Source organism: Notolabrus celidotus, chromosome 16, assembly GCF_009762535.1.
Source record: "Notolabrus celidotus isolate fNotCel1 chromosome 16, fNotCel1.pri, whole genome shotgun sequence".
NCBI classification, from domain to species: domain Eukaryota; kingdom Metazoa; phylum Chordata; class Actinopteri; order Labriformes; family Labridae; genus Notolabrus; species Notolabrus celidotus.
The window spans coordinates 5,551,851-5,574,681 of NC_048287.1; the positions used below are offsets into that span (position 1 = coordinate 5,551,851).

The window sequence follows — 22,831 nt, forward strand, 5'->3', positions numbered from 1 at the left end:
GATTGGCTATTCATTCATACCTTGAACTTGAACTCCACCGCAGCTGCACTGAAATACTTACTCTGATGTAAGCCTGCTTGTATCTTTTCATAACCCTTTTATCCCATTTAAATGAGTGTTTCTCTGTTGTCTTGTGTATTATTTATACCTTGGCTTCGTGCCCTTCATGTCTTATGTAAAGCACTTTAAATCGTTTTGGTGCTGAAAGGTTTAACACAGACTTGCCTCGCCTTGAGTAATTGGTAACACAGCTATGATAATGTCTTATAATGGAGCCTTATGCAATTCATCTAGTGAACGTGTTGCTTTTCTTCACTCACACCAACGCTGACATCATGGCCCAGTCTTGATGTCCAGACTCACGCACTCACTGACTTTGAGTTCCTGCTAAGTCTAAGTGCTAAGTGAGGGCTCAGGGCTGTCCCGATGTCAAATCTTCAAGTCTGTGAGGGATCTTTTGCTGACTTTTTGAGCCATATTCCATAAGTGGGCATATTTGCAGACTTAGCGTGAGGGAATTACCCACAGTTCATAACATTGTGACGTGAAACACAGGACTCCTAGGGGAAGCCTGCAAGCATGGAAAGGTACACAAACGCCGTTACACAGAAATGAAATAAGAGAAAGATGAAAACAAGAAACACGGACGGTGCAACCAATTATTTTAACTTGGTGGTTAAGTAATGAATCAAAAATTCCTAATGCAGCTTAGGTGAGCTACATGATGTCATACAAATCACGTGATAAGTTGCAAAGTGCTGTCCCATTCCTAGTTACAGCCTTGCAGTCTCTTGCACTCAATCACTTTCCAGGTGATGTCAATTAAGTCCTCAAGGACTCTGGGCTTAAGGCTGATTTATACTTCTACAGCAGATCGACAGTGTAGCCTACACTGGGGTCCACGTAGCTCCCGTACCTACGCAGAGGCCTACGCACGTAGCTCCTCCAAAATGTAACTAGGCATAGAATCAACGCGGGCCGCAAGCTCTGTGATTGGTCCACTCGGCGGCATTGTGTTTCCTGCATTTACAACACTTCCAGGATCCCGGACATCGGTCGTGTATTTCATCTCCTCCTCTCTATTCTTCATGTAATCATGTCTGTATGATAAACAGCAACATGTATCAGCTGTAGATTAACATAACACGCTCTGAATCTCTGTGGAAAAGTGAACAGAGATCGTAGCGGGGCCAGAAGCAGGCGACCGGACCATCAGAGAGACCACACTGCCCTCAAGCGTTTCGGCAGAGAATTGCTGCGTGACACGGACACATCGACGCACAAGTATGTGGTGCTCATGTCCACGTCAGCCCCTGCTGATGAGGGGAGACGCAGAAGTATAAATCAGCCTTTAGGGTTTAGGGAGGGATTTAATATTTAAAAGATTCAAATAAACGCCTGTAACATTTGCCCAAAATTGAACTTTTCGAATAGTTTGATGCAGACAGATTTTCATAGTTGTTCATTGCTACCTTCTGCTTTTCTGAAGCAGCAGCCCTGAGCTGGATTTGATGCAAAAACACCATCAAGGGAGCAGTCGGCTCTCTCAGAAGGCTTCAAAGGGAATTTGGGAATTTGGGTATTTCTATGAAGGGCCATATAAGACATAATTCATTGTGGCACTCTCACATACATATATTCTGCTTTTATATACAGACATTAAGAGAATATATGAGTATGTGAGAGAAAGTAGTTGAAACTGAAGGAGTATAGGGGTGAAGGAAGGAAGTTCCTTTATCACTCTGTGATTGGCTGAGAAGTTTGAGCAGGGCAGGCTCGACACGGTGGGTGGAAAGGGCAGACGAGTAGGTGAACTTGTTTACATGGGAAAGTGTTGTGTTTTAACAATAGAGAGTCAAATTGCAGCGCCAAGAGATTTACAGAAAGCAGACCTGGACTGTGACGCCGGTGACAGTGGCATAGCGGGGATGCATCAGTTTTTCCATATCATGAGGCGGTCCCACTAGCAGTAGCCTGGAGCCGACACCAACTATAGATATGTAGTCATTATCACAATTATGGCAAATTACAAAGCCGAGGCGGAGTGTCCCTGAACATATATGCATGTGAGAGGAGAATATATCAATGTCAGAGAGCCAGAATGAATCATGTCATGTACAGCCTCACATATATTTCCAAACCTGGACCGTCTTCTCATTTGTTTCGGTGCACTATTGACTGATCCTTGCAAAATGATTTGGAAACAACATCCTGTTAGTGCCAACATCAGCACCTGAAGTGGACATACTTTGATGTAGTGTCCTTGTCCTTGTGTAAAGGATTACAGTGCAGCCATTACGGCCTGTTATGTATGTTAAGTATGGAGGAGCACTTACAAAACATCGTGTGCATACGTGTCATGTGTTCCCTAAAAAGCGTGGTTCCTACCTCTTAGGAGATCTGGGGTCGGATGTGGCCAATTGTAGGTCCTTATGAGCTGCCAGTCAAAGTCGTCCTCTTGGCCTTGTCGGTACTCACATAAGCCAGGGTCTGAGTCCTCATCAAAGGTACAGCCAGCTGCAAAGAACAGAGAGTAAAGTGTTAAAAGGATAAAGAGTAAACTTTCCTTCTAACATGCTGACAGGAGAAAACTGGAGGAGGAACATGTCGAAAACATCTCAGAAATGATTGTTCAGTTACATCACCACAGGCTCACAGATGTGTTAATACATCAACCACATGGAGATCTTTACAGCTGTAAAGTAAATTTCATCTAATGGTTGGCACCAGGGGGTCAAAGTGGACTACCTATCTCATCTATTCCCTCAAAATCTACCGCCATTTGGTACAATTAGCCCTGCACTGTGAAAATGACCCGGCAGCCGCAGGTCACCACAGATAGGCAGGCATAATGGGAAGCAGTGCCAGAGCAGAGGAAGGGCTTCCTCAGCTGATGGAGGACAACAACAGGCCGGCTCTTAGCATGTGAAGGTGACCCGACCCTGTCTGGCCTATAATGGTTCCTTTCACTATTCTGCCATTATCACACAAACCACAGGCTTTTAAAGCCACCAGCCTGGTTGTCAAAGGAGAGCGAGCGGATATGGTGTTTGCTTGTTTAATTGGTCAAAAAATTCACACACACTTCTGAAAACCTCAAAATGAATAGGCTGGACATGGAAGGACCAACTTTTAGACATATAGGAGGTGTGCCACATTTCTAAATAGGTTTAATGCAGGAAGTTTGGTGATGGTTCCCATAGTTTAGACTTGTTAGTGTTAACACATAATCCTGACATGACTAAGGTCCAACTTTGTTCTTTTGCGCAGTAATGTTTTAGTCGCATACTCATCCCTTTCTCTTTATTCTGGTCTTCACTCCAATATAATACAGGGTGGTAATGAACCTTAACACTGGTTGCAACCTGATCTGAAATAAGAAGAAGGAGCAGTCTCTTCCTGTGCACCATACATACAGCACCTACCTCCTGCTGCCGTTTTGATAAAAAGCAACAACACCGCTGTGCTGTTGAACGGTTCACTTCACTTTAAAAAATCTCACAGACTACTCAGCCGACAAGTCAAAAGTAATATGCACTTTGTGTCAAACGGCTAATCAGACTGATGTCAGCTGACAACTGTCTCCCAGAGGCCAGCAGAGCACTACTTTCAAGTTTATGAATCACCATTGTAGACATGGATGTTACGCAATCAAAGAATACTGACGTGCCGGACTCATTCGGCAACAGCTTCTACTACTCATCTCATCGCTACCACCGCTCCCTCTCTCTCTTATTCTCCTCTACCCGTCTTTCCAGACCCAACACGGTCGAGACAGATGTGTGTCTAACATGAGTCTGGTCCTGCTCGAGATTTCTGCCTGCTAAAGGAAGTTTGTCCTCGCCGCTGCAACTAGCTAAATACTGCGAGGTGCAATGCTCATGGTGGATTAAGATGGGATAAGACTGAGTCTTATCCTGTCTTGAAGTTGGGTCTCTGTTCATAATTTGACATAGAGTGGTCTAGACCTGGCTGCACGGTGGTGCAGTGGGTAGCGCTGTTGCCTCACAGCTAGAAGGTTCCTGGTTCGAATCCCTGGCCGGGTGCCTTTCTGTGTGGAGTTTGCATGTTCTCCCCGTGCATGTGTGGATTCTCTCCGGGTTCTCCGGCTTCCTCCCACAATCCAAAAACATGCTCAGGTTGATTGATCACTCTAAATTGGCCGTAGGTGTGAGTGTGTGCAACCTGTGATAGGTTGGTGACCTGTCCAGGGTGTACCCTGCCTTCCGCCCAAAGCCAGCTGGGATAGGCTCCAGCCCCCCGTGACCCATAACGGGATAAGCGGTCAAGATAATGGATGGACGGATGGTCTAGACCTCCTATGTTTGTAAAAGGGTCTTGAGATAATGTTTTTTGTGATTTGGCGCTATACAAATAAAGATCGATTGATTGAAAGAAGTTAGCTACATCGCATGCTAAATAGGTGGCAGCTAGATGCCTCAGGTTGGCATGATATGACCAGTCATATAGCTCACCATCAGGGGGATCAAAAGTCTCATGCATACAAGGCCTGCATGAAACAGAGCTCCTGAATGTGTCGACAAAATGCTGCAAACTGGTCTGACACATTAAACATAGTCCAGTAAATGCAGCAGAATTGCTACAGGGAGACCACAGAGCGGTAGCCTCTAATCTGAGGTATTTCCACCAGATGGAACTCTATACTGAGATATTGTCAACCGTCTGCAGAGACACAAAGATGCACTCAGAGCTACACTTAATCTCTATCAGGAGAGTAGCACTCCAGCCAGGCTGACCAGTGAAGAGTTAAAATGAAATCAAGAAGTTACTAAAGCCCTGAAGGTAAGCTACTTCACTGTAATGACATCTTCTGAATCTGATGAAGAAGGAGGCTCATCTTGTAAGAATTGCTTCATGATGTTATGTTGATGTTGGACCTCTGCTTTGAGACAAACCTGATTAATGTGAGAATGATTAAACTGTTAAACTATCATACTGGCGAGACTTATTCAGAGATAAAGAGAACCCTATGACACAAGTTGGTGACAGTTTGAAGATAAGGATAAACAGCTTTTCATTCAGACATGCCAGAATGAATTACAACATGACAGATGTTTGCCTTTTATGAGACAACTCTTAAAGTTTGGGGACCACTGTCTTTGTAACGGCGAGGCTAGCTAAAATAACTCCAACGGGGACGCACACTTGGAGGACTTTCAGGCTTTCAGCAAATCTCCAGCGTCTAAGGAACAAAGAACAAAGAGTACTGAGAACATCTCAACCCCAAACTGTCTCAAGTCTTTACTGTCACTTTAAGTTTTCTTCCTACAGAGCAGAAGCTAGTTAGGCTGAGATGTTGTTTTGTTTACAACATGTCTGACGTGTTTGTTGCCCAGATGGACCTGAGAAATACTGCCATCCATGTTCCAAGGTCTAGAGTTTATTCTTCCCTGGATGCAATAACATGAATGCTGAAACAGAATTGTGAGTTTTCCATCTTCAACCTGTGCTGTTGTTGACCATTTAAGCCAAATACAACATCAAGTACAATCAAAGTGCCAATGTAGCACTAGCGCACACAAAACTATCAAAACATCTGTGAAGTTTTTAAAGCTCCAGTGAGGATTTGGGGGATTTTAAGTTCATACTTCACCATTGTTTTCTTTTAATGCATGGTTGTAACCTTAAAATAATAATCTTTTAGTAAAGGTTACTCAGGTTCTGGGGATGTGATCTGAAACAATACCAGTGCCGGCACTAGCAGCCTGTTTCCAGGGTTGTGGGGGTAAATAGTTTTGCTCCGACGTCCTTGCATTTGCAGCTTGTGCAGAGTTTGGCTGCTCCTCCAACTCCAGACTAACTCCCATCTATCTCCACATGCCCTGAGCCCTCTGCGGTCCCAGGACCCTCTTCACTAACAGATCGTATTACAGCTTGGCAGCAGTGCTGCTGCTGTTAAAGAGCTCCTCTGACTCGCTGCCAGCTTCTACTTAATAGTATCCCGTCTGGCCTACTCCCCCAAATGTTGCTTTTTGTGTTTTGTTGAGAAGCTCCATCTGTTTTCTTCACTAATGTGTAAGTTTTACTTCTAAAGAAATACTGTATGTAACTATAAACTGCTAAGATTGCTAATTTTGGACCGCTGCTTTCGCTGTTCTTGCTGACAAACAAATTCCACCACTACCCCCAACACCATCATCCCCACCACCCGGCCTTCTTCCCCTCCGCCTGCAGCTAACCAAGTGTTTCCGGGTGTGTAAGCAGATCAGGGTTTTAATTGCCTCCTGTGTGAGGGCTGCTTGTTGTGCTGCGTTGTGCCCGGTTATCTGAGGATGAGGGGGCTGAGTGGTGGAGCAAGCCCCGCGGTGAAGGCCTGCCTTTCATCCCCAAGCCTCCAGCTCCACGAAGAAATGTCACCATCAGACACGTTCCAATGATTCCGCTCATTAAGACTCATCTTTCCCAGCCTCCTTTGCTGTTAGCGCACTCGCGTTCCTCTCGGTGCCCAAATGAGCTTCCCTTGCAGCGGGAGGGCGAGCCCATGTAATTAGAAAAGCTACATTCAATCTGCAGACTTCTCAATGATGTGTGTGTGTGAGTGTATCTCTTTGGATGTGTGTTTGATTTCTGTTTTGATGTTTACTTAAATATGAATAAAATTATAATGAAGCTGTCAATGTCACACAGGCTACAGCTAAAGACTGGGAATGAATTATTCCTGTTCATCGCAGCGCCGGGGAATCTGGCCAATGTGGGACTGAAGATTGTTCAAATTTCCACATTATTATAATAATAATTTGAATGACTGAAAGCTGCTTCTCAGAATGATAATTGCTTATCAGAGGCACAGTGGGCACAGTCCCCGAGCAAAGCGCCGCCACGCAGAGCTGCAATAACACCTAGAGACGTGGACGGCGGGATTCGAGATAACTTCAGTGAGCCGCTGTCACAGCTGACAAGCTTTTCAGGAAGAGAACAAAGACGGAGAAATAAAAAATAAAGGTGCAGGAACGAGGAGCACTCCTCTTTGAACGCTATGGAGAGGTAATTTGCCAAACAAGACCGGAGCTTGTCTTTAGATACCATGCCTGGAATGTGTAATCTGTGTTTGGCTTGTCTTCGTGTCCTGAAACATTCTCAGCTCTTTCTTCTACTTGGCAAAGGAAATGTTATTGAACAAGAAAGTTATAGAGGAGCTTTTTCTGGACTGTAACCTTTGTATTAGAGCCTGACAGACGATTTGAACACGGCTGGGAATTTTTTGGAGGAAAAAAAACCCCTAACGGCAGCAATAATTGTGATTTTCATCAGGATGCAGATCGTGCACCAATAACAGATTTCTGGCAGCATTGTTGTGTACAGTATTGAAAGCTAACACAGGCACATGATGGTAACATACATGCCAACACCAGTACTTCTTAGGTATTCAGCTGGATAACATTCACCAGCTTCTGTTTAATCCCTTCCTCTCCTGTTAACTTGTGTTAATTCACTTCTTTGCCAAACTCAAAAAATCTGCAGCAATGTTTCATCAGATCCAAACAAGCAAACAGATAACGGTGTTTCTTATTTCTAATTCTGAAAGAGACTGCTGATCAGAGTGATTCTCTGTGTGCTGTAGATTTGAGGGATTTACTGAAAAGCATGGAGCATGCACAAGGCAGCTACGAGTCTTATTAATGCTGCTCTCAGTGATGGTCTGACTGCTGTTACAGAGGCGTCCCCATGATGTGTCAGACATCTGAAGGGGAAACCTAACATGCCTCAGTTTCCTCAGTTTCCTCATATAGTTTTTTAATTTCAAAGAAGTTGATTATGATAAAGTTGCAGTTATTAGATATCTATCCTCAATCTCAACAAATCTCAAGCCATGTCACATACAAAGACCTTCACCTTCACCTTCACCAGCACAATGATGGATGGATTCAATATCAGCATCTTCAGCGACTTTACCTTCCATTAAAAAAAAAACACTGAGCTTTAGGCTGTATACTAAAACAATCTTAACATGAAATCATATTACAAGTTGTTTATTAGTGATGTCAAACTCTGGACACTCGAGATCCAACAGTCTATCACAGAGGTACGTCTACAAAACATGGACTTGAAGGCACTGTCTTCTGCAAGACCTCCAGCCACTGAACCCTCCATAACGCAGTAACCTCTGCCCGACTATAGCTGCCTGAGCTCATACCACACATCATGCAAACACTCACATACAGTACACATTATACACGAAATACACATTAACAAACACACACACACACACACACACTCTTTTACTTTTATTTCACTAACTTTAATGGATTTTATTTTCCTTGTTCTTTATTTCCTCCTTCTTCATTTTCTTTTTCTTTACTTCTCTACTTCTTTATGTCTTTATGCATTTATTTTGGTACCTTGGTCCACAGTATCCTGTAACCTCTTAAGTCCTTTGCCTCCCTTCACCTCCTTCCACCACAGATCCAGGATAGAAAAGGGGGAAAAAAGGGGGAAAAAAGCCTGAACTATCCCACCAGCCACCTCCACCATCATCTACTGCAAAGCTCTGTTTGAGATGGTGTAAAGAAAGAGGTTGTCTGTTGCAGAAGAGTAACACAAACAAACATGAATTAGGAAATAAATGTGACTCCTTTGTTTCCCTGCAGTCGAGGAATTTTTCAACAAAAGCAGATGTTCTCCGTTAGCCCCGGAGCAACACAAAGAAACTTCTTCATTGAATAATTTTATGAGTTTTAATTACCAGGTTTGTTTGTTCTGCAGAGAAACCTTTGAGTGATTCAGCTGCAAGTTAAAAACCTTGTAGAGGATCACCAGGAAGGAAACCTTCAAATAAAACAAGCTTAGCTCAAAGTAACAGGCTAAGCTAGTTTGCTTTCCTTTCAGCTCTTTCTGTCAACTCATACATTTAGTTAAGTTTAGGCGTCACGTCAACATTGGCATGCCTCAGTTCTTACAAGGGGTTATCCTAAAGCTAGCATGATGTCATGGGACAAAATATTGATATGGCATCTTAAATAGCATGACAAGACTGTTAAAACATGACTTCCATAAAGATAGATGTTAAAGTGATTAAATAATAATAATTAGACTTTTATTTCTCTAGTACTTTTAAATACAAGTGCTTCACAAAAACAGTAAAATGTTGTGGGAAGCTGATGTGGGAATAAAGCAGCGTGCACAAGAAATTATCCAGGTGGCGATGGATGCAGAGAACCCGCTCAGAGATGGAGAAGCGCACAGTACAGGAGAAGAAGAACAGAGTGGCCTACGGGCAGGGGCGTGTCCAGAGCTTTTTGAGCGGGGTGGCCAAACTGAGGCTCTCAAATGGGCAGGGATGGCCAGTGCATTTACAAATAAATAACATTGACCCTTGTCTTCACAACCTACTTTCATTAGAGTATCAAACAGTTGACTAAAAAAAATAACATGACAAAGTGGCATACATCGTCTAAGCTTAATTCTTTAAGGACTTACAAAATATGTTTTTTTAAAGTCACATTTGAGGATAAAGAGCCTAGAAAATGCCTGTGCAACACAAACAGAAAATGCATGGCTTAATCTCAAATCCAAGGATTGAAATGTTACAACTGTCCCCGGTCTCCCTACTAATAATTGGCATAATAATTTATTTCAGTGTTCCGGCTTTCAGTGTTTTGGCTTTCGGTGTTTCGGCTTTCGGTGTTTTGGCCTTGGTTTCCTCATTTTCAGTTTTCGGTTTCAACCAAGAATTTTCATTTTGGTGTATCCCTAGAGACCTTCATCATTTTTCTATGTGTCACTCTTCATTGTAATTGTTTTTCATTTCTTGAAGAGTTTAACACACACAAAAAAAGCTCTAGTATGTAATTTAGTTGAACCAGGGTAGCTTTTTTTAAAGTTAGATGCCTGAGGCCCCTGGATAAACAGAACACCTCAAAAACTGTTGTAAAAAAATTCAATTAACCTCTGTTAAATAAAGGTGACAGCAAAAATCTTTGCAAATACATCACTTTTCCACTCCTGAATGCAGGTGAGGAAAGAGGGTTTGCTTTTGTAATTTGGGTGCACCAACCCTTTAAAAAAGTGCCTTTCAAAACCAGTCAGGAGTTTAATACCTTCTAGTGTCCACAGAAGAGTTAATTGAATCCTATTAACCGTGTTTCTTTCAGTATCAAAGTCAGGAGGTAACAGGAGGAGCATAACTCTGCTGCACTAAGTGGCTGCGAGGCAGCCAGAAGAGGCCCTGGAGGGAGATTAATGGGAGGAGGTGTCGACCGGCCTGAAGTGCCCGTGCTGGACCCCAGGTACAACTGTCCAGCCTCGCCCGCTTCCACACTGAACCCTGACTAATAGCCCCGCACAGCAGACGCATCATAAATACAATGTGATGGAGAGGGAGGAAAGCAGCAGCCTCTTACATAGCATTTATCCTGGAGAGGGAGAAATAAATTAAAGCAGAAACTGTGAGCTGGCTGAAGAGCTCCTCAAACTGAAGGAGGAGAGCGAAAGAGGGGCGGGGATAATGAAAACAAATCACAGATAGAACCGAGCATGTATAACAAGAGGGTTCATGGAAAAAAAACCAGATTGTTTTTCCTCCCTGCAAAAGCTATACAATATAAAACAGGGAGAGGTAATCAAAGACGGAGGGATGAGGAGGGGGTCCCGTTGATCACACTGATCCACTGCAGCGCTCAGACAGGCTTCAATCATACAGATTTAACAAGGGCATCATTTGCAATTACCCTCACATGGATGACAGTGATCAGAGAGTGCAAGGATAAGTGGAGACTGATTCTCACAGATATAAATCCGGGTGACTGTGGATGGCTGCCGGTCTGAAGGATTGCCTTTCCCATCTCATTAGTAGAAAATGAACAGCCGACACTCTGAGACCTACAGATCTGATACGGATACAGATACTAAAACCTGGACTTAAACGTCAGCATATACCTGAATAAACTGTTACATTTATTACAGGGATAGGAAAAGGCACTATTTGCAGACCTGACACATACCCTAGGTGTCCATGTTCCATCACCTGCAGCTGATAGCCTTGCACTTGTGCTAGTTCTCAGCCCACTGTCTCAACAAACAATCCCCTGTGGGTAATTCACCTCCATTGACAGGTTATATACCTCATGCATTTACAAAAAAAAGCAACTAACTATCCCTGAGAATTGTGAAATGATACTGATCATGAGCCTCTGGCCTGATTCAAGACATAACAGGACCCTGTTTTCCTTCCTGTTTTATTGTTACAGCTGTTTATTATCCTACAGTTAAACTTTTAGAAATCACAGCCTTACAACATGTTATTGGAAAATACTGGTGGTTGAAGTTAAGCTAGCTTTGACTTAAACTGTTCTTCTTTGCGGCTCTAAAATAGTATATCTGTATTCAGTCAAAAGCGTTTTTTTGGAGGGGTTGTAAATTAATCATTGGATCCGTCTTTTTGAATAAAAGGCTTGGGCATTCTGGGGAGTAAAGGGTTAATTGATCCTGCTCTGGCTGTGGCATGCAGCTCGTGTGTGAGTTTATACTTTTTTTCGTATGCGTGTCAGTGCATTTGAATTTCACTTTAAGCGCGTGCCCCATATACAGAGGCCATAGTCCTCATCGCAGAGGTTGCAGGTTCGATTCCAGCCTTGACCATTCACTGCACGTCTTCCCCTAGTCTCCACATTTCCTGTCTCTCTTAAGCTGTCCTGTCCATTAAAGGAGAAAAATGCCCCAAAAAATCTAACTTTCAATTGAACTTTTGTGCCAGTGTCTTATGTTGTTGTGTATTTTTTCAGACTGAAATATAGAGAAAATAAATACTGCTGGCTGTACCTCAGCTACACCAAATCACCGTCTCCTCATCCTTTGTACCTATCTCCTGTTTACTACCAAACTAAAAAGAACTTCCCCTGCCTCCCTTATGTCCTCTTCAATACTTAACATTTGAAACAGGTCGACCCTGATACCACATTAACGCGCATCAGAGGCATTTCTGGAAAATGTTTACTAAAAGCTCAGTGAAAAACGTCCCTGTACTTCTTACTCATCAAGTTGATCACCACAGAAAGTCTTTCCTCTAAATAAAGCTTTAAAAAAACAACTGGAAAGAAAAGAACTAAAATAACACAGTGAGTGAAAATATCAGCAGCCAAGGTTTTTTGAAACAAGGGAAAGTATTGAGAATCCAAACACCTTCAATCTCAGTTACATGTCCTTATACATAAACCAGCCAGGTAAGGTGGAATATTTTCCAGGGAAAATAGACGCAGAATGATTGATTTAAGATATTCCTTCCTACCTGGATTAATTTTAGGATTTTGCTTCCTTTTCTTGATGTTCACAGAAAAATAAAACATGAAGTTCAGTTCAGAAATAGCACTCTTCCTGCGTTAGACTATTTTCATGTACAACTTCAATTCAGACTTGAAGCACCATTCTTGTCACTCATCTTTTTTTAGTTGACTTAAACTTGACTGAAGAGACCCGACCTAAAATCTCTCCCTGTGCTGATAAGACTGCTCTATCTGTTAAGCTCATTTTCCGTTGCATTAAAGCAGATTCCTGAAGCAGACCCCGTGATATTGTGTAACCAGGAGCAGAGCTCTGCTGGCAGCCCTTTAATCAGAGCCGCTCAGATACAGCCGTTCTGTTGGGACTGAGCATCCAGGATGTTCTGCACTTTCACTTGTTTGGTTTGAGATAAAGCTCTGCGGCTGCGTGATTTGCATTTGAGCGTGTGCAGGCAATGCATCAGACTTGACAAGTTTACTTACAGACCAGGGGGAAAAAGAGGGCGAGGGGGGGGGCGCGATATAAAGCCTCACAGCTCATCAATAGTGAGCCAGTTCAAGAATTATCTGAACACCACTTCTTCATACACTATTAATAACAGCCACTGCATTTCAGACTCCAGAGCAAGCAGGAGGGCAAGAAATGGTGTGAGAGAGGAGAAGGTGGAGAAGAATAGATAAATAAAAAAGTGGAGTAGAGTTTGCCAATAAAAGATGAAGTTTTTGATTGACAATACCAAAAGCAATATGCAGTTTTCAGGCCAAGTCAAGAATCACCAATATTTGGCTGTCTACAAACTTGACCTTTTAGAATTGAATTTTATGCTTTCCAACTTTAAACTGCATTAAGACCACGATAACACCACAACAGCTGAAAACGAGGTGCAGGCAGGATGTGTTTATGACGCATACACACATAATGTGATGTCTATGCAAAATTAAAGCTGCCCCATGGATGGTTTTGTTGTAAACATTAACACTCAATAGGGTAAGGTTCAGTGCTTCCAAACAAAACTTAATGTGAACATTCATTTTAGAGACCCAACAAACCTGTAGTGGGCATTAACTGCAGTAAAACGCTGTTGAGACAATTATTTTTTAACTGTTGGAAAGTATTTTACATTCTTATTCATTTGCTGTTTTCTTCTCCTGAGGCTTCCTTGGCACGTTGCCTGGTACCGACACCCACTGTCCAAGATTAATCACAGGAAACTGAACAAAGAGTGCAAGTCAGATCATATAAGCCAAGTGTGTGCATTTACAAGGAAGGCATGGAAATCTCAGTGAATGAGTCAAATTTAAGCAGGAGATAACAAAAGAGCTACAAGAGTTATAATTTGTTACCAGATAAAAGTTTAACAAAACTAATTCCAGCATTTCAAACCAAAATACTATTTGATAACCACTGGCGTTTATTTGTATTCGAGCCCCACTCCCCAACAAAAGACGCACGCAGACTCGGGCTAAGTGATGTTACATATTTTCTTCTTTTCCTACAAATATTCTGATATAAATAAGAAGCCAGTAGCAGGTTTATTGCAGTGTAATTGTATGTATATCGATTGATTTGGTTCTTTAAGTCTGTCTCTGTTGGGTCCAGCTCTCTGATAGCAGGTTTGCAACGTCAAGTTGAGACAACAGCAACTCGCACCACATTTGTTGTGCTGCAGGTGTAGACAGTAAACGCAAACACTCCACATGACACCTGTCTCGTTAACAGTCAGTTTGTGTGGCAGTCGCGTTAACTAGCAACGGGACAAGGTGCTGCTGGTAGCGGGGACTGGCAGCTTCTGTCTTGACATTTATGCTGAAGTTTCTGTGATGCAGCAGTGTGGCGTGCATGTTACCATTTTTCAGCCATGCTCAGTCTCTGCAATTATCTCTGTTTCTAAATCTCGCACCACAACACACGTATTTCGACTGTCGCTAATGCGTTCTTCTTCTTTTGCTATTTTAATGCAGTTAGCATTCTTCTTCTCCTGTAACTTAATGCAGTTATCAAACAGCTTTAAGACGCTCTGTAGTCACCGTCTGGCGGGAATACAGTATTTCAATCAGGCACCAGTGAAAAAAAATGGAAAAAAAATGTACTTTTAAAATGAGATGTTAAATGCATTATCCTTCAATTTGTATTACTTGAACGAAAATTCAAGCATTTAAAAATCATGTCCCATCCCTAATTATCAATTCAACTTAATTCCATAAATACAGTATGTCATCAACCTGCATCTTTTTGATGTTGTGGTCTTGCTACTGTAATGATAACTGATAATGAGTAAAACTAAAGCTGGTGTTAAAACATGAGACTCCAGTAGGCTGATAAGCAAGAGAGATGTAGGGTTGAATCCCAACAAGGGCTCCGAGGTCCTTGACTGTTAGCCATTGGCAAAAGACAGTAACATTGCCAATCAGCCCAGCATTATAGCAACCTATTATACAAACAGAAACATCAGCACAAGACTTGGTTCAATCAATCTGATTAAAAGGTTTTAATATAATGATCCAGCATCGAGAACACATGGGTACAGAATATCAGACAATCACATCTCTGCCCCCGAGTCATGTAATAAAACATAGATGCTGCATAAAGCAGCGGTTGTATTTATTGTATCTACCAAGCCATGTAAGTGAGCTGAGATGCAATCGATCAAAATGTACTTGACTGGACTACACCTGCAGTCATTCATCATCATTTGCCATGATATCAGGATTTGACTGGAGATATCCAAGCATGTTATGACTGATGGACTGAACCGCTGGGCTCGAGCGACCTTTACAAGACCCTAAATGTAGAGTAAATGGTCTGGTAATGGCTATGTGTCTGTCCAAGCTGAGACCAACCTGGCCATGAGTCTCCATTAAATGAGGATGAAGTACGTCTACTTGAAACTGCAGCCATGTTTTCATTCATACGCTTCTTTTTTTCTTCCCTGTCATGCTCATTTTACCTGCCAGGTTTCCAGCTATCCCTCCATCGAAGTACCTATACATCTATATATCTATCCTATCCATCCAAGTACCGATCCATCTATTTATCTATCTATCCATCCAAGTACTTGTCTACCTTTTCATCAATTCATCAATCAAAGTATATAACTTTCTATCCAATCAGACATCTATTTGTGTGCTAACTGTATCCAAGTATCTATTCAAGTCTCTCAACATCCAAGTATCTATAATCTCCCCAACTATCTGAGTATCTAAATATATTTCTGAGTTTCTGAGTCAGTATTGCATCTTTCTGGGTATCTTTGTATCGGCCTAAGCAGATGTGTGTCTAACATGAGTCTGGTCTTGCTGGAGGTTTCTGCCTGTTAAAGGAAGTTTGTCCTTGCCACAGACTGAGTCCTGTCTGTAAGATGGGACTGGATCTTATCATGTCTTGATGTTGGGTCTTTGTTAATGATAGAACATAGAGTACGGTCTAGACCTGCTCTGTTTGGAAAGAATCTGAGGATAACATTTGTTGGGATTTGGTGCGATATAAATAAAGATTGATTGAAATTGGTGGATTGATCTATGTTAGTATCTTTCTAAGAATATCTCTAGATCTTTAAATATTGGTCCATCTAGGTATCTCTCTTACATTCTAAGTAACTCTCTAAATATCCATCAATCAATCAATCAATCAATCAATCAATCAATCAATCAATCCATCAATCAATCAATCAATCAATCCATCAATCAATCTTTATTTATATAGCACCTTTCATACAAATCAAATCTAACCTAAAGTGCTTTACAGTGATTGAAAACAAGAAAGAAACAGAAATAAAATAATGGCAAGACATTTTAAAAAACATAAATGGATTTTAAAATAGAGACTAGTGCATGCCAACAACAATAAAACGTATGTAATTAAAATAAGTTAAAGCATCAAATTAACATTAAGAATATAAATAGTTTGAATAAATTAAAGGGTAAGGACGAGAGCTGAAAATAAAATGAAGGCTAAAAATATCAATAAAACTGAGTAGATAAATAAAAAATAAATAGTTAAAATTAAAAATAATAATAAAACAACGTTAAAATCAATCAAAACACGTATCTCTATAAGAATCTATCATTAAATATAAATGTCTAAGCCACTGTGTCGCCCCCTTTGGCCGACCCAAAGGCCTTAACAGTGATAAACTATCTGGCCTCATGTTAAAATTAACTATTCAGTCTATGTGGCAACAGGCTGCTCGTAGCTTTTCATGCATTTACATGTAGCATGTTTTAATTTGTTGGTATGTTACTTTCACTTGTAAGTCGTCTTGAGTCCCTAGTAGATTTTTTTGTGTTGCTATATTCTGTTGTTTCTTTTTATGATGGGGATGTATATGTATGTGTGTTTAAATATTTTTGTAGAAAACTGTTTTTTAATTTGCAAATGGAGCAAAAAAGCAACCTTTACATGACATATATATATATATACATGATTTATCTTATGAATTAAATATGTGTTATCAACACACCATCCTACATATCGTAGACAGTACCTGAATGTCAAAGTATGTTATTGATCTATGTCAGTCACAGTTTCCAAATATATAAATCTAATAATATATATATATTTATCAAAGTATCTAGGTTTCTAGGAACCTAATAGTAATCTAAATCTTATGGTTTGGTTTGTTTATCTTTCCAAGTATTTATCATTCATCCATTAACCCATCTAAATATCTCTAAGCATCAATCACAGCATTAATCTTAATATTTATATCGATGTTTCAGTATTTATATAACCGTCAAAAGCTTGTTTTTTAAGTATCTGCTAAAATATTTAAGTATCTGAATATCAATCAAGGTATTTAACTATTCATATATCATTAATATCTACCAATCTAGTGATTATTCCAGCAGCTATGTTATTTAATTATTTATTGATGTATAGAAGTATCTCGTCTATCTCTGTGTCTTTCTCTTTCTATCCAAAATCTCATTTCCCTCAAACTGCATGCCTCTCTCTTCCTGATCAGGTCAGGAGAGGATTGCAGAATCGGCACCGCGGGGCATATGCTGTTGTGTGAAATTGTTTCATTACTGGTCCATGATGGTTCCAGTCCCTGAATGAAACTTGTAGAAACTCCCAGTAGTCCGGGTCGTCCGAGGCCAGCTCTCTCTGCAGCTAATAATGCTTTTTAACAGTATCTTTAAGAGGCCAGACTTTTACTGCCTCCGAGCACAAAGTAACAACAGTCTACCTTCAGGAGTTGGTGCGTTGTTAAAAACATGCAGTTAAATGAGTCGTAACACCAGGTTGGAAAAGAGTCTGCTACAGTTCCTATTAGAAGACTGATAAACTTCATTGGTTTCCTAATGTGCCTTGAATTGAGCTGGTTACCTGTTCAGAAAAATCTGAGTTTTGTTTTGATGTAACCTTGGTTTGCAGCACCGATGAGCTGGTGCGTGTACAGCAAATTTAAAAGGATGGTTGCTCGGTATATCAGCAGGCCAGATAGAAAAATAGATAGATACCGGCAGAGAGAAAAGGTCCTGGCCATTGGAGATATACTTCACCTTTTGTCAGCACTGAGACGGCGTATAAATTCTCTGCCAGCAGTTTATTTAGATAGAAAAAGAGAGTCACAAAGCCTCCACTGGGGACAAAGCAGATACTTTTCATTAAGGCAGGCTCTCTCCTTTCATTTCTGCTTTAATCTTTCCATCCACTCTCTCCACAGAGACATCAATTACAGGGCTCAATCTCCAGCAATCTGAAGGTGCGCTCTAAAACCTATCGGCACTGCTTATCCAGTTAATGCTATTGTTAGAGATGTCATGAGGAGAGGAATGCATGAATAGAGGCTGATGAATAAAAACAGAGCTTCTCCGATGGGGCGCAAATCACACTCATTAAGAAGACAGGGTTTTTCTTCTGCACCTGCATTACGCCACTGGTTCAGTTCACTGATGGAGAACAGGGAAGGGGGGATGACGGATACACTCAGTTACTGTTACATATGAAAATTTAATCAGTGCTGGAGGAGACACTCTTCCCTTCATGTGGTTTTAAGTGGTTATGTCAAGTCTTTTTGTCCCCGGCAAAAGAGGAATATTAATTCCAGGACTGACCTAAATGCATTAGTTGAAAGCTTCATATCTCTGTTTAGTGGTGATGTATTCAAATTGAGAACTTTTACTGTCCAAATGCATAAATTCCACCTTGCCGGTTAGAATCTACACATAATGAATGCTTCTTAAAATGTGATAATTTCCCCAGAAATTGCCACTTCACTTGAAGATGAACCCATCTGACTCCAAAGTTTCTGAATACATGTAGCCAAAATCTTGCCTGCGTCTATCTGCTGTACGTTACTTTGGGTTATGTTAATGATGTGCATAGATATACACAACATGCATGATTGCATGATGTCCCGAAAAGAGACCGCCCGTTGGCTTTGATGTCGATTTCCATACAATCAAATGGTAGAAATAAAACGCTTCGAATGGCTTCAAGCAGAATGAAGTCAGTCATGTGAATCTGCAGCAGGGCTGATTGTGATGGTTATTTATTGGCGGCTTTCTTCTTCATGTTGGGCACAGAATATTTTATGCTCTCACAGTCCTGGTATTCACTGCGGGTGGTCTGCCGCAAGAACTGAACACTCAGTACATTTTTATTATTCATTTTTACACACTGTGTACAAAAATAATGACAAAGTAGAGCAGAGAATGTGCACAGAATGCTGAGCCTGTTAAGATACTGAGGTTTTAGATCACACAATCCCTGTCCCTCCTCTGTCCTCAGAGCTCCACAGGCCCTAACACCACGGCTACAGCCTAGTCCCCTGGGAGCTCCAAGCAGCTGCAGGGCCCTGACCTCCATTACAGAGACAGGGCTCAGCCTCCCTGCTGTCCCCGTTCCAACAGGCACACAGCCAGACAATACACTTCAGCAAACCTCCTGTATATATGCAAACAGTGAGCTCCAACAAGTTATTCCCAAGACCGGTTCTTTCACAAGGATAATATTGTTGTATTTGTTGATGTTGAAATAAAATAAAGCTCTTTGAGTTCATCAGTAAGAGAGAGAGTATTCAGATCATTTGGTCTGCATGAAAAGTCTTTATCACAAACAGCTGAAGTGCATTAAAAACATCAGTAAAGGAAAGGATGAAAGAGTTGTTGGTAAAATTGTATTTTTACCTGTTTATAAAACTGACTGAATTAATCAGGATCAATTCAAAAGAGACAACAGAAGCTACAAAAAGAGCCTTTTCTTTCTGGTGGTTTAGAGTCACTTAAAGAAAATATTTATTATGTATAAAACAAATCCCAAGCTGGATGATCTGAGGCGACAATTTCCTACCCGTCTGATATGAAATTTAAAATCCAACAAGCCGATGAGTCTAAAAGGTAAGAAAACCTTCAGCAAACAGTCAGAATGTATTTAACACGGCTAAACACAGAATCACAGGAAAATAATGTCACATTGGTTTGCTGAGTAAGGTTAGCTAAAGAGGCTAAAGAGCTAACACCACCAGCTGCCATTTTAACCAGACACAACCTACACACAACTGTATCTCTACACTGTGCTGTTCCATCTGTCTACATCAGGATAGCAGTTGATTATTGGATCATGATTGTAGCTTTTAATTGAAGCTACGGCCCAATCTAGTGGAGGGTGGCTGCCTGTGATGGCTGGAGCCACACGGTGAGTTACCTGGCTGTGGAGGAATGGCACTTCCTGGGATGAACAAAAGGCGTGGCCAAGGGTGAAAAGGACTTTTATGCTGAAGCCAGCTGAGTGGAGCAGACCATGGGCTCTGATGTCATGGGGGGGGTTATGTTTAGTTAGTATTACTTTGAATTCAGTTTAATTAAGTGTCCATTTTGTTTACCCCCTTGAGTTAAACTTGGTTTGGACCAACCACTATATAACTTCTTCTTCTGTCTCATTGTTTCAGTGTCAGCTGGTAAATTGAGAGAGAAGAAGAAGGACCTGAGGAGGGCAGCAATATGCCGTTGTTGCGTCTAGCCTGCCTTACAAGAAGAAGAAGAAGAAGATTTCAGGTCTGTTTGTTTAGTTCACAGCTTACATTTTGTTGTGTTAAATTGAGTTATGTTAAATTGACCTCTTTTATAGGCCTACTTATAATTCTGGTTTGTGAATTTGGTTTGCATAAACTACACCTGTGTCTTGTGCCTTACTGCTTGGTCCCTAACACTGCCCGACAACTTTGAAACATGTGACTGTAATTGAATTCCAACGATATGCATGCATTCGTAAGTTGTTCAACAGAGCAGTAACTCTGATGCTGACTAGCAAAGCTGGCAACATTTAATCGATACGTCAACGTGCACATCCCTAATCCAAAGTAAGCACTGTAAAATCAAGAAAATAGGTAGCACCAGGGGGCCTCCAAGGGGACTAAGATTTAAACTCTCTTCCTGTTTGATGATATCCATTACATTCAGAAAAGTCCACAACATGTAGCTTCTGTATAGCACTGTAGTTTCTTCTAACATCAATGCTTGTGAAGTTTGCAACCGTGCTAGCTAGCCAAAAAATTTGGCTCAGCCTACGGTGACATTGATCGTTATTGGGTACAGACCTAGATTCAGTGTAAAACACCTCTCTCGCTGCTTTTTGTACTAATGTATCGGCCACATCGGTATGTAGGACCTGACATACAGTTAAGATAAACAAAACGTAGATATTTAAAGTGTAGTAAAAGACCTACACGCCCATTTTAAGTACCGTAAAGGCTTTTTTATGCATCCACTAGAGGGCGCTTGAACAAACTGATCTTGCATGTATCTCTGCTTCTTCTTCCCTGCTATTCAAACGATACACATACCACATTCAATCTCTCTGTATGTTGTAGCTGTTCTTCCATTTTTTGTTATGTTCAACACTGCCCCATGGTTTCTGATGGTACTGCAACATGTGGACTGTATCCATTAGCTTCCAGAAACTTTGAAGAGACTGTCAGCGTCTGTCTCGATCTTTACGTCTGTGTTTCTGTGACTTGGCGTGGCGTGTGAGATTCAGAAACGGAGAAAATCACTGCGACTGTTGCTGATGTTCTCCTTTTGCTATTTAATGCAGTTAGCATTCTTCTTCTGTTTGCTAATGCGGTTAGCAAACAGCTTGAAGACGCACTATAGCCAACATCTAGCAGGAATACTGTATTACAACCAGGCACCGGTAAAAATTATGAAAAACTGTACTTTTAAAATGAGAAAATATTCAAAGTAACTATTCCATTTTTACAAAGTGAACGAGTATTCAAAAATCTACCCATCCCTAACTCTTACCTGTACTTGTTTCAGACATGGAGCACAAATGAGTCTTATCTAATGTTTCATAACTCAACATTAACCATTACTTTCACACAGGACCCGGTCTCCTGGCTGAAAAATCATCTGTTTTATCGATCTATCCCTCCAAAGTGAAAACACTAAAATAAAGTTGTTGTTAAATGAGTTAAACATTTTAATTTGGCTTTCCTTCAGCGAAATGTGTTTTCATTACTGGGCAACATTATCCGATTTATGATACATCCACTTAATTGCTTCAGTACTGAATGTGATTTATTTCCTGAGCACCTCGTTGCATCTTGGCCGAAGAGATGGGCCTTTCCCTGCAGGGTAGTCGGAGCTCAACTTGGCACGGCTGCTGAGTTTAATGTACTGAGCATATGCAGAAATACTGCTTGTCTGAGAGCCAACCGTCAAAAAGTTAAATAAAAAGACGGGGCAAGAAGCAGCTGTTACCACAATAGCTCTTAAAAATCAGCACACACTCATCTCGGGCACAAATAATATGCTAAACTCGCATAATAGGGGGATGCAACCTCAGTGATGAGAGGCCCTTTTTGAAAGAGATCAGTGCTCCTTCGAGAGAGTCGCACTGTCTTCGCCTCGACTTAATTACAGCTCACACCTCCCTCCTCGCTGCGCAGAGAGGAGGAGACAGGGCTTTGATTCAGATGCCCTGTGGAACACTTGATCCTTTTCTTCCGGTGGCATCATTTACTTCCCCTCTCTAAGCCCCTCTGTCTCTACTCTCACTTTTTACTTCTCACTTTTTTTTCACCCCACTTGTGCGGTGGATGATTTAAGCATCTTTCTAGTGGCAGCAGAAGGTTACACCATTCAGAAGCACATGTAAGAACTGTAAGGCAGGGGAACACAAGAGGCTTTACATCACATTAGAGTGCACTTTTTTCAGCGCCATATACATTTAAATGAGTACTCGTACTAAGAGGCTTAGCCGTGAGTGCTGTCCGTTATTATGAAAACGAAATATTACCCAAATGTCCAACATGCAGACATAATTGCCCTTCGATCTTTTCACGAGCTGTTTAATTCCGACATTGAGGGAAATAATTCCTGCAGTTATTTAGAGTAACCTCAATTTCTGAGACCAGACGACAAAAAGGAGGTAGAAAGCCTTCATTCTCTTCAAAAAGCCTCTAAATGCTCCCCCTTTTTTTCCAGAAGGCAACGCACAAAGCAGGAAATTCCAGGCCAATAATTGCAAATTGATCGAGCACATTTACCATTTGAATTAATAATTATGCAACTGGTATTTTTAAAAAGCTTTTGCCTTTTTAACTGTTGAATGACATGAGAAACAAATGTCAATCACAGTCAGCACT

The 22,831-nt window shown here is 41.2% G+C and overlaps 1 protein-coding gene across 5 annotated transcripts in view; it reads right to left on the reverse strand.

Moving 5' to 3' along the window:
• The window catches only part of ptprua (protein tyrosine phosphatase receptor type Ua), a 334,107-nt gene that overhangs the window by 252,105 nt on the left and 59,171 nt on the right, over positions 1 to 22,831 (reverse strand). For all 5 annotated transcript variants that reach the window (XM_034704890.1, XM_034704892.1, XM_034704887.1 and 2 more), the window contains exon 2: positions 2,389 to 2,517. In XM_034704890.1, the coding sequence (XP_034560781.1) occupies positions 2,389 to 2,517 (129 nt within the window). The remainder of the gene's footprint in view (positions 1 to 2,388; positions 2,518 to 22,831) is intronic.